We start from the raw sequence: 12,965 nt of genomic DNA on the forward strand, positions 1-12,965 counted from the left end.
ACTAGGGGCGTGCCGCACAGCGCGGACGGAACCCTTCCGCGAAGAGCGACACCCACCGGCTTCCGTAGTAGCACTGGGCTGGCGGAAAACAGGCCGGCAGGCAGGCTCGGTCCGGCTGCCTGCCTGTCAGTGGAGAGCGGGCCTTATGGCGGCGGCGGCGGCAGCAGCGGGGCCCTCGGGCAGCAGCGGGATGGCCCAGAAGACTTGGGAACTGGCGAACAACATGCAGGAGGCGCAGAGCATCGACGAGATCTACAAGTACGACCGCAAGCAGCAGCAGGAGATCCTGGCCGCCAAGCCCTGGACCAAGGAGTGAGTTCTGGGCCCAGCACCCTGGGAGGTGGTGTTTGGGGAGGCTTTAGAGCAGGCATGGGGCAGCTTGGGCCTTGCAAGGGTTTTGGACTCCAACTCCCACCATTCCTCACAGCCTCAGGCCCCTTCCTTTTCCCCCTCACTAGCGGCTGAGGGGGAAAAGGAAGGGGCCTGAGGCTGTGAGGAATGGTGGGAGTTGGAGTCCAAAACCCCTGCAGGGCCTAAGTTGGCCCGTGCCTGCTGCAGACTCATAATCTAAAGCCTGAACTATTCCTAGACGCTGACATAATTGAAATCAGACTGCCATGACTTATCATGAGAAGGCGTCACTCATTACAAAAGACGATACTCATTACAAAATGGTTCTGGCCCAACTTGCCTGTCCAAACAAATCTCCCCTTATGAACCTTCGAGGACTTTAAGATCGTCCAAAGGAGAGGCCCTGCGCTCGGTCCCGCCATCATCACAAGCACGGCTGGCGGGGATGAGAGACAGAGCCTCCTCAGTGGTGGCCCCTCAGCTATGGAACGCCCTTCCAAGGAGATCAGATTGGCTTCTTTGCTCCTAGCATTTCGGAAGAATCTTAAGACATGGCTATTTAAGCAGGCATTTGCGAATACTGAGTAACAGACATTATTATTATTATTATTAACTTTATTTGTACCCCGCTAGCATCTCCCAAAAGACTCGATGCGGCTTACAAAGGCCAAGGCCTCAAAACACAACATAACAATACACAACCTAAAGCAAATTTAAAACAGTTAAAGCAATATTAAACAACATGCAATAAAACAATACACCGGGACACAATAAAACTGGGCCGGGCCAGAGTAATGGGTACAGATTAAAAGTGCTGATGTGACAGGTGATATGTAAGGATTATAGGGTAGTGCAGTGTGCCAGCAATTTTAATTTCTAATAAAGTGCTTTCTGGGACTTGTTGTTGGAGTTTTCCTATTCTGGAAAGGCACATCGGAACAGCCAGGTCTTCAGGTTCTTTCTAAAGACTGCCAACGTAGGGGCCTGTCTAAGATCTTTGGGGAGGGTGTTCCAAAGTCGGGGGGCCACCACAGAAAAGGCCCTGTCTCGCGTCCCCACCAAATGCGCCTGCAACGCAGGCGGGATCACGAGCAGGGCCTCTCCGGATGAATGAAGTGAGCACGTGGGTTCATAAACAGAGATGCGGACATAAGAATGGAATAATAATAATAATATTTATTTGTACCCCGCCACCATCTCCCCAGTGGAGACTTGGAGTGGCTTACATGAGGCCAAGCCCAAACAACAATTACAGTAAAGAACAACCGAACGCAAACCGAAAATGCAAACAATAAACTGCAACATCATAATTACATAAAACATATTAATATACAACAATATAAAATTACAGTAAACACAAACACAGTGACAATGGGCGGGCTATATGTAATGGTTAAAAGAAGAACTAATTAAAACTGGTTAAAAACTCGGGTGAGATAAAAGAGAAACAAATTATTTGTGGAGGAGGGCTCATTATAGTGGGAGTTGTGGAATCAAGCTTTCCCATGAGGGGGGGAATGTATTCTCCAGTGACAGAACATTGCAAATGAATGATAATGTGGGATTGAATACCTATTCACCAAAGGCGCAACAGAAGAGCCAGGTTTTGAGGTTCTTTTTAAAAGTTTCTAGGGTAGGGGCTTTCCTAATTTTTCCTAACAACTACATGACGGGGCTGGACATTGTGTTAATAAGTATTTATTGAATTATGTTTTATTATAGTGTTATGATTTTATTGATGTTGACATTTTATATTGTAATTGTGTTCTTGGTGGCATTGAATTTTGCCTTGTAAACTGCCTCGAGTCGCCGGAAGGCTCAAAGCGGTGGTATACAAATATACTAAATATATAAATAAATATATTGGTGAGGTTGAAAGACCACGTTGCAGATAGAATCATACAGTTGGAAGAAACCCCTTGACAAGAAGCAGGAAAATCACATTCTTACTTAGGCGATCCCTCGTAGTTTGAGGATGATGGTCTTTCAGATGTGGTGCCTTGGCAGTGGGTTCGTAGGTGGCTGTTGAGCCTTATTCTTGATCCGCATGTTCTCCCGCAGTTAAGGACATTGGTTTCCAGGTGGAAGGCGGTTTCTGTCAGGGTTGGCTTGACGCGCCTTCCTCTTGGCATGTTTCTTCCTCCATTTGTGCCTCTTTGAATTCTGCAGCATTGCTGGTCACAGCTGACTTCCAGTTAGAGCACCCAATGGCCAGGGCTTCCTAATTCTCGGTGTCTATGCCATAGTTTTAAGCCCATCTTTAAATCTCTTTTCCAGCCCATCAACATTATGTTTTCCGTTCTTGAATTGGGAGTAGAGTAACTGCTTTGGGAGATGGTGATCGGGCATTCGGACAACATGGCCAGTCCAGCGGAGTTGATGGCGGAGAACCATAGCTTCACTGATGGTGGTCTTTGCTTCTACCAGCACATTTATATTTGTCCGCCTGTCTTCCCAAGAGATTTGCAGGATTGTTTTGGAGGCAACGCTGATGGAATTGTTACAGGAGTTGTGTGTGAAGTCTGTAGACAGTCCACGTTTCGCAGGCATTATAGCAAGGTTGGGAGAACAATGGCTTTATAAATCACATTCAAAGCACCCACGACAAATGACCATCCAACCTCTGCTTAAAAGCCTCCAAAGAAGGAGCTTCCACCATACTGGGGCAAAGAGTTCCACTGCTGAACAGCTCTCGCAATGAGGAGGTTCTTCCTCATGTTCAGGTGGAATCTCCTTTCCTGTAGTTTGAAGCCATTCTTCCGCGTCCTAGCAGAAAACAAACTTGCTCCCCCATCCCTGTAATTGAAAGACTCAATCAAGAAGCTGCCATCTTGAGTCTGCAAGACCTGAGAAGGGCTGCTGATGAGAGAGGGACTGTCTTGGAGGTCTCTCACTCATATGGTTGCCATAACTTGGTAGATTTGGGGCCCTTCCACACCACCAGAATATCCTAGAATATCAAGGCAGATAATCCACAATATCTGCTTTGAACTAAATTATCTGAGTTTACACTGCCATATAATGTGGATTTTATATAGCTGTGTGGAAAGGGCCTTAGTGGCAGCTAACATGGGACAGACAAGCCCTAAATGCCCCAAGGTCATCAGATTCCATCCAGATTAGTACTTCATCACCAATTAATTTCAGTTTCCATGGGCAACATTTCAGAAGAATGGACAAAACCACCAAGTATTTCTTGCTTAAGAAAGACTATGAAATTCATGAAGATGCCATCAGTCAGCTTGCAATGGGAAGGCACATACAGATAGTGAGACGGGCCTATGAACCATAGAATTGGATGTTTGCTTAGAATAAATGCTGATAATTAAGGAAATGCCTTAAAATCTTGCTTATTTTGCATACTTTAATATCTTATAACCCCTACAGTTGAGAGTAACATTTGTAGATGGTGCATGTTTTGCAGCCTTACAACAGAGCTGGAAGGAAATAAAGTTATATAATGCTATCCCCAGCAAACATAGCCTTGGCAGTAAAGTCTTTATTTTAGTCATTCGATAGATATTCCAGATTTCAGTTATATCAGCCGTTCCCCCCTTTTCTTTCTGCTGTTGTCTCCCTTTACTTTTAATAATGATACTTGATGGGAGGAGAGAGCAAATTACACATGGGAAAGTTTGTTGACTGTGCATATTTAGTTTGTTTTAGTGGAAATGTTGCTTGAATGTAGTTTTAACTTTTTTTTTTACAAGCTTTGTTATATATCTACCCATAGTGGTTTGAATTTCAGTTTATTAGTCCTAGTTCTCAGTGTGACCATTCCAACCGTTTAATAATGCCTTATATTGTAATTGAATTGTTCTTATTTTCTTTTCCAGTTGTCATAGTTTTCTTGCTGTTCTTTTAACCATATATTTGATCTTTTCTTTACAGCCACCACTATTTCAAGTACTGCAAAATCTCTGCTCTGGCCCTTCTGAAGATGGTCATGCATGCTAGGTCGGGAGGCAATTTGGAAGTGATGGGCTTAATGCTTGGAAAAGTGGATGGTGAAACTATGATTATCATGGATAGCTTTGCCTTGCCAGTGGAAGGCACAGAAACACGAGTCAACGCTCAGGCTGCTGCATATGAATATATGGCTGCATATATCGAAAATGCAAAACAGGTAAAAATAGAGAAGCAATCTTTTAGCAAATGTGATTTTAATTGATGTTTTAATGCTATCTTTTCAATGGGTTTGGCTTTAACATTTTTGTTTATTTACCAATGTATTAAAATATGGCATTGAATTGTTGCCTTTGTAAAGCTGCCCTGAATTCCCTTCGGAGTTGAGAAGGATGGGATATAAATATGGTAAATAAATAAATTAGCAAACGTAACATGTAGCAAAATGGTTTTAAATTTACATTCTAATTCAAAGTGGCATCCGCTTATAACCTTTGAACATCTAGTACTGTGCTTGAACCTCACCTGGTATCATTAATATCACAATTCTAAATCTACGTAAGAATAAGTTGTTTTCTAATTTTCTCTGGAAGGTGTCTGCATTTGACAGTCTCCTAATAATCTCAGATTAACTACATATATGGGAAAACAATATGAATTGCATCTAGGCCTTTATTCTTAAACATATCACCTCCCACTCCTCAGCTTTTAAATATGCTGGATGAAGGGTGCTCCATGCCAATTTAAAAGATCAGAAAGTCCAAGATTTGGTTCCTGTTCTGCCTCATTCTGTTTTGGAGATTCAGACGTAGTTTGTTTACCTAAAATAGTGTCTATCAACTCACAGTATGATCAGAGATTTTTATAACAGCTCCAAATCAGTTTATTTTGACCCATTATAATATCAGAAAGAACAGGAATGAAACGGGCACTTCTCAATCAGCCTAATTGGGCTCTTAATTTTTTAAAATCTGATGCTATTTGTCAGTTTTATTTTGAAATAAAACCTGCAGTTTACTAACTGCCCAAAAGAGGGCAGTGATTATGTGGATTGTGCATCTTTTTAACAACCTGCCTCCCCCCCCCCCCCCCTTTCTCCTTTTAAAAAACACTTTGTTTAGGTTGGTCGGCTTGAAAATGCAATTGGGTGGTATCACAGCCACCCTGGCTATGGCTGTTGGCTTTCAGGAATTGATGTCAGCACTCAGATGCTTAACCAGCAATTTCAAGAACCATTTGTGGCTGTTGTTGTAAGTATTTTTGAATTCAACTTAAATAGAGTGATGGTAAATACATATTTAGCTGTGAAAATAGTGGATTTTTGTCTAATCAGGTAAATCCCATAAAAACATCTTATTCCTGGGTTTATATTTTTCTTTCTTTTTTCAGAAAACTACTTTTAAAGTTTTCTTCTTTTGTACAGTACAGCCGGCTTTCCACATTTGCTAGGGTCAAAGGCACAGAACCCCCATTAAAGTGAAAAACTGTGAAATTGCTATAATTTTTTTACATGAGAAAACAGCTCTCTAGGAATTTCTACATCCTCCAGCCAGATTCTATGGCCAATTTCTGTTGGGAGTTTCTTTATTCTGGCTTCTTCACTTTCTCAGGGATTATGTGCCCCTAACCCCACAAAGCCCAGGAAATGTGTATAAAAGGCAGTACAAAGTTCAGCTTGCTTGAGGGTCAGGACGGCTACACACATGTACGTCTCCCATAGCATTCTAGCCTAAAATTACACGCCAAAACCTTTGACTTCATTCTAATTATTCATCTGTAGAGAATAATGTGATTTGAAATATATTTTACAGATTGACCCTACAAGGACAATATCTGCAGGAAAGGTGAATCTTGGCGCTTTTAGGACCTATCCTAAGGTAATTTTAATTACATCACCAAAGTGAAAATTGTGTAAGATCGTCACGAAATAGAATAATATCCCGTTAGCAGACATTATAAGTGGAACAATGATATGTACCATACTAAAGATGTAATGATTAAAACTTGCTATTCTATTTACATTTTACCTTTAGCCTTAGATAAATTATAGTGAAAATACGTAGAAATGATTTGTGGCTCCCAATCAAATAAAAGGATCATGGTTTTTTTAATGGGGCTGCAGTAGCACAGCAGGTTAAACTGCCAGCTGCAGAAAAACTTGCTGACCGGAAGATTGGCAGTTCAAAGCCGGGGGTTGGGGAAAGCTCCCACTGTTAGCCCTAGCTTCTGCCAACCTAGCAGTTTGAAAACAAAATTGTGAGCTCTTTGTCCCTACCACTTTGGCAGGGAGATAAAAGACACCCATGCAGACATGCCGCCAGTACAATCAGGAAGGTGTCCACGGATAACAGACTCCACAGCATGGAAAATGTAACAAGAGCACCTCCCCATGGCCAGCTGTCAGAGATGAAAAGGGGGAAGCCTTTACCTCTATCTGTGTACTCTATGTTGTTAACTGTATAACGGCATTAAATGTTTGCATATATTTTGTAATCTATTCCGAGTCCCCTTGGGGTTACAGATAAATAAAGTATAAATAAAGTATATTATTATTATTATTATTATTATTATTATTCCTCAAGAAAATTGATACATTTGTTCTTATGACCCTTCTGCATTCAATCAGTAAAATAGATGGTTGAAAAGCATCACAATCATTTTCTCAGAAGTTTATTAAGAGACCTGTTTAACACTTTGTAAAAAATAATTGTGCCTGGAAGTCAGTAGTTAAGCATTGTATTTCACACCTGTTTTGGGATTGAAATGTACCTATTTTACTTTAGAGAAAGGAATATTGTATTATCTTTTCAGCAAAGTACCAAAAGTACTATTTTTCATATCGTTAACTTTAAAGCATTAGAGTATATTTGTGTAGATTCCTTCTCTCTGCTTTTAAAGTTTGGATGGAGAAGTCCAAGATTTCCTTCGTGGAGTGGAAAGATAGACCTGGGTTACTGAAACAACTATCATATGCATTTAGCCAACTGTGTGATACTGTAGAAATGTTGAAACACAAAATGCCACAAAGGAGCACTCCTTTATTTGAAGACGTATGGTAATTCAGAAAGTATGGTTCTGATAGTGTTGACATAGAATGAAATAATGGTGTGTCCCTATGAGCAATAAGTGGAAACTTTGATGTTGATGTTGATAAATCAAAATAATGAAACTTCTCATAAACTTTTAACTTTCCATCTAAAGTTGGAGTGATACTTGTTCAAAATGATGATGGCATTTTAAGAGTTCGTGCTTTATGACTTTCGTTTCTTCATCCTTTAGGGCTACAAACCTCCTGATGAGGGGCCTTCTGAATATCAGACTATCCCACTTAATAAAATAGAGGACTTTGGAGTGCACTGTAAACAGTAAGGAATTACTTCCAAAACCAGTAATCTTTAGCTTAAAAAGAAAGATATAGAGTTTGATCTAGATACACACCGTGGAAAAGGGAAGGTTCTTCCTTTCTCTGGTAGTCCCCTTGAAAATGCAGGCACAGATGTGAGAATGAGGTTGTTTATGGTCACCTAGGCCGAACAGGGATTGCGAAACATCAAACAATTAAATCTTCTGCTTCATTAATATAGGTGTCTCTCTTTTGACTAACTTTGTGTAGTTTCCTTCTCTCTGCCTTAATCCACAATATCACATCTCCTCCACACCGCAAGGGATTTCCAAATCTTATTAATAATGAGTTTGCAAACTACACTGACAAAAAACATTCATTCTGGAATTTTCTAAGGGTGTTGGCCTTTTATGGATAAGCATCGTTCTCATTTTGTCCTATTTTAAAATGTGTTGCCCTGGACAGAGACATTTATTACAGTATTTCTGTATCATTTAAGGTATACAAAACACACACATTCCACCTTTATAATTTCTCAGCTTTGATGTAGATGTCTTATTTGTCACATTCCATATTTTTCCATATCTTGAAATATGTTTTCATCTTTTTCTGTGATATTTACTACATGACTAATTTTATAAGATATGTTGATAGGGCAATCAAATTGGTGTATTAAGTATTTGTCAATATAGAAGAGCTTTGTGCATATAATATATATATTATTTTCATTTAGAACCTCACTTGGAAAGTTTTTCATAATCTTTTTCTTTACGAAATAGGTATTATGCTTTAGAAGTCTCCTATTTTAAATCTTCTTTGGATCGCAAGTTACTTGAGCTTCTGTGGAATAAATATTGGGTGAACACTCTTAGTTCTTCTAGTTTGCTTACAGTAAGTATTATTTATTTATTTATTTGTGATGTTTGTACTCCAGTCTTCAGCCACAAAGGCTATTAGAGCAGCTTTATAGTTTTTACTAAATTAAGGGTGGGAAACTACATCTTTAAGCCAGAGAGCCAAATTCAATTTCAGAAGAATCTTTGGAAGCAGTATTCTAACAGTAGGTAAAATCAAATGCTTTGTTCCAAAGAAGAAGAAAGTAGCCCCATTGGAGGGCTCCATTCCTATACAAAATACAGATCCATAAAGTAGTCAGAACTACAACACAACATCTGGGCAGATATATCCAAAGTAATGGGAAAGGGCCTAATAAAAGGGGTTAACACTGGCATGGGCAAAACCTTTGGCCCTCCAGGTGTTTTGGACTTCTACTCCCACAATTCCTAACAGTGAGTAAGGAGGATGGGATTTCTGGGAGTTGAAGTCCAAAACACCTGGAGAGCTGAGGTTTGCTCGTGCCTGTGCTAACAAAAATGGAATTTGGGAAAAGAGTACAATGCATATATGTTCATGCACCATACGAATCAGCCAGTACAAAACTAGTTGGGGGGGGGGGGGTTATCTCAGATTTACATTGCAAAGAAGAAAGCTTGTGTGGTCAGGAAACAGCTCTCCTGAATTGTTTTGAATTCCCAAAATAAAATGTCCAACCTGTAATCTGTTTTTTTTTTATTCCAACACAGTTTTCCTAGCATCTGAAAGCAAAACAGCTGAGCAATTCTGGCTTCTGTGGCTTTATGTTTTATTACATAAAGCAGTGGTTCTCAACCTGTGGGTCCCCAGGTGTTGGCCTACAACTCCCAGAAATCCCAGCCAGTTTTACCAGCTGTTAGGATTTCTGGGAGTTAAAAGCCAAAACATCTGGGGACCCACAAATTGAGAACCACTGGCATAAAGTAACAAAATAGGAAATATGGGAACTCTAGTCAGTCTCACAAGTAATTAATTACTTCTATCACACATCCTTTTGATCAGTTCGATCTAAAACTGGAATGTATTCTATGGGTGTTGAAAGAATGGAATGTATAGTGATTTTCTCCAGTTTCCCATTTTGTTCCCAGTGCAAACATTCACACTGATCTAGAAGTTTGGAAACTGTTTTAATACATCACAAGGAAATCACAAAAATAAATAATCTATCCTTTCTTCTGAAAGGAAGCCTTTGCTAGATCTCCACAAATGGAAAGAGTCATTTCTACTTCTGGAGAGCAAACCTAGATCCAATCCAGTGTATTGACTATCTTGCAGATTTTTCTATGCAGTATTAAATGCCTACAGATACAGGTTTTGAGTTTGTTAAATATATTATTTTCACATTTTTGTGTTTAACATACAAGAACCAAGTCCATTATTTTTAGAAACTGAAATTAAAAAAAAAATCTGGAAATAGTTTAAAGTTAGCAATGTGGTAAGATGTACTGTATAGTGACATTTATGACAAATCTATAGGTGTTAAATATTTCTTTAATTGCAGAATGCAGATTACACCACTGGACAAGTATTTGATCTTTCTGAAAAATTAGAGCAGTCAGAAGCTCAGCTAGGCAGAGGAAGCTTCATGTTGGGTTTAGAGTCCCATGACAGGAAATCAGAGGACAAGCTAGCCAAAGCAACAAGGGACAGGTAAGATCATCTCCAGTCTAGAATTTCTTTCAGAAGAATTCTGTAATGTAATCTCATATATATAAGTTGTATGTCTTGCTGCCATCTTCGGGGATGAATGGGAGAGTGGAAATGAACAACTTTCTGATGCCCCTTCCACACAGCTGAATATAATCCCACATTTTCTGCTTTGAACTGAGATATATGGCAGTGTGGACTCAGATAACCCAGTTCAAAGCAAATATTTTGGGATTTTCTGTCTTGATATTCTGAGTTATATGGCTGTGTGGAAGGGCCCTGAGTTCATGGGTTTTCCTTTTTAATTTTTCAAACTCCAAATCTGGCTGTCCTGCTTCCCTCTCCTATGTCATTTCATATTATGATTTTATCATCTGGGCTACAGAGATAACATCACCAAAATGGCATAATATTCTAATGCAGTGTACTTTATGAGTGTTGAAGACACTAACTGTGTGTTGAAGACACTGACTGTTTTTTCTCCTAGTGGCCATTCCATGTGTTTCAATGAGTATTTTTCTTTAAAAAATAAAATAAAAACCCTACTCCAGATTTTTAAAGGATTGTTCAGAGAGCTGAATAAAGGATTAGCACTAAAAGTAGAAAATGTTAAAGTATCTCATACATGTAATACATATGGGCATCCCAAATTTTATAAATTATGACATGTAATAATTAGAAACCAGCTGGCTGGATGATGAAGTGCTAGGAATAATGTAGTTTAATACTTTAATTTCTACTAGAACTTTAAAAACCAGATTCTAACTCTTACGTAATGTTGTGTTTTGATGGTTACCAGCTACCCTACTTATATATAGTTACCATTCAGTCTTCCATCATGTCTATATAGACACAAATTCTGCACTCTGAGGGGTTGATATTTTGTCCTGTCTAGCAGCAGCTTTCCAAAGTTTCAGTTCTATAAATTCCAGCACTTCCTGGAGATGCTAGGGAATAAATCGTGATTTTATTTATTTATTTTTGCATGGAACTCAGGGCCCTTCCAGACAGGTCTTATATCCCAGGATCTGATCCCAGGTTTTCTGCTTTAAACTGGATTATATGAGCCCCCACTGCCAGATTATCTGGGATAAACTGAAAACTTGGGATCAGATCCTGGGATATAGTGCCTGTCTGGAAGGGCTCTCGGCCTTTCAACACAGCAATATAACCCAGAATATCAAGGCAGATAATCCACAATGTCTGCTTTGAACTGGATTATCTGAATCCACACTGGCATATAATCTAGTTTAATGTGGATTTTATACAGCTGTGTGGGAGGGACCTTATGTACTCTTGTTGAGCTAAGGCCCTCACAGACCATTGTCTGTGCTTACAGGCACAAAGAAGAGGTAAAATGTGCAGGGATTTTTAGCAATCAAACATTTCCCCATTTTTGTACATAAGTGCTGTTTAGAAAGAAGAATTAAAAAAATTAGAGTACAGGTTCCTACCCTGAGGAGTTGTCACTCTTACAAGTTCATTTGAGAAAGATGATAGATGAGAGGAGTGACACAAAGGCTAAATAAATGGGAAAAGAAGCTACCGTTATTTCAGTAACACTAAAATGAAAGTCTAGTAGACTAGGGAAAAGTACGTTCTTTCAGTTACATGGATTTAGGCTTATAGAAGTACAAAAAAGAATGCCTAAGCTACACCTGGTCTGTTGCAATCAATAAAGAGTATTCACAATTGTAGATTTATACTATCATGCTCGCAGTTTCTGCAGCTGTGCACTTAGATACAAAGTGTGTTTGAGTTTACCTTTTAAAGCAAATGGCTTTTGGTAGTCAAGTGAATTGTTGTGCCTATTTGTTTTCAAATCTGGGCACCAGTTAGTATCATTCATAGGGTTATGGTAACCGTGAGCTCCTCATGCATTTGAATCACTATGGTGTAGTGACAGAATTGAATATAGCCAACTCTGAATTTATGCTTTTCTTTTTCCTTAGTTGCAAGACCACCATAGAAGCAATACATGGACTGATGTCTCAGGTTATTAAGGACAAACTTTTTAATCAAATTAATATTGCTTGAAGTATATCACCAACTGATATGTATCTCAGCCTGGAGAAAGACATACCTCCTTGGACTTGTTCAGTTTGTAACTGAAGCCAGAATGGAAATCGTCAGTTAATTTGTAGTACTTTAAATCATCTCTGCCACCACTTTGCCCAGTTTTAAGAACACTGCTCCAAAATTTATTGTGGCTCTGTTCTTTATCATAAAGTTTTGGTCATTGCTTCAAAAGAACAGTAAATGCGACTGTTTCTGGATGATGGAAGCTTAGAATTTACTTCTTTGTTATCTCTTGGTCTGCAATAAAGTTGTCTTAAAAATGGCCAGCTGCTTTTTTCATTTTGCTTTGTTTACTTTTATCTTTAAATTTCATCATTCATTCTTATTCCTCTCTGCAGATCTCTTGAGCCAGAAATCGTAAATTGTTACTCAATTAGACCTACCAGATTTAGTTCCCCAAATACAGACAACACAGTATAGTATCTCTGTAATGCATAATGTGCTCTTCTGTACCAAGTCCAGGAGCTTTAGTAGTTCTTTCCTAAGACTCAGATTTCTCTAATCTACACATAAAACACTGAGAAGTCTGTCGTATTTTTAGTTATGGTTTTCCTCACAAGCCACTTTGGTTGTATTATCCTGACTTCTTAGGCCAGGATTTTCCATGACAATGCTCAGACAACACAATATCTGCAAAGGTTCAATGCGTGCTATTTTAGCAGAAAAACCTCTGGCAAAGGATTGTCCAAGGCACTGTATTCCAGTGTAAAACTATTCTTACCATCAGGGGTGCCTAATGATTACTTGGGATCTCCTTTATTGTAAT

General features: G+C 39.2%; 1 protein-coding gene across 1 annotated transcript; it reads left to right on the top strand.

The window, feature by feature from the left end:
• Window positions 1-32: 32 nt before the first annotated feature.
• Window positions 33-12,461, top strand: COPS5 (COP9 signalosome subunit 5). The gene is made up of 8 exons (XM_060775423.2): window positions 33-312; window positions 4,243-4,477; window positions 5,379-5,507; window positions 6,069-6,134; window positions 7,537-7,622; window positions 8,380-8,491; window positions 9,975-10,123; window positions 12,073-12,461. The coding sequence occupies exons 1-8, from the start codon at window positions 146-148 to the stop codon at window positions 12,155-12,157; spliced, it is 1,029 nt and encodes a 342-aa protein (XP_060631406.2). The 5' UTR covers window positions 33-145; the 3' UTR covers window positions 12,158-12,461.
• Window positions 12,462-12,965: the final 504 nt, after the last annotated feature.

Source organism: Anolis sagrei, chromosome 4, assembly GCF_037176765.1.
Source record: "Anolis sagrei isolate rAnoSag1 chromosome 4, rAnoSag1.mat, whole genome shotgun sequence".
Classification (NCBI taxonomy): Eukaryota; Metazoa; Chordata; class Lepidosauria; order Squamata; family Dactyloidae; genus Anolis; species Anolis sagrei.

Bases quoted from the DNA above. Each gene is read 5' to 3' on its own strand.
- COPS5 (XM_060775423.2), top strand. From the start codon at position 146: ATGGCGGCGGCGGCGGCAGCAGCGGGGCCCTCGGGCAGCAGCGGGATG. The intron at 4,478-5,378 runs GTAAAAATAGAG...CACTTTGTTTAG, and splicing joins ATATCGAAAATGCAAAACAG to GTTGGTCGGCTTGAAAATGC. The intron at 5,508-6,068 runs GTAAGTATTTTT...TATATTTTACAG, and splicing joins AACCATTTGTGGCTGTTGTT to ATTGACCCTACAAGGACAAT.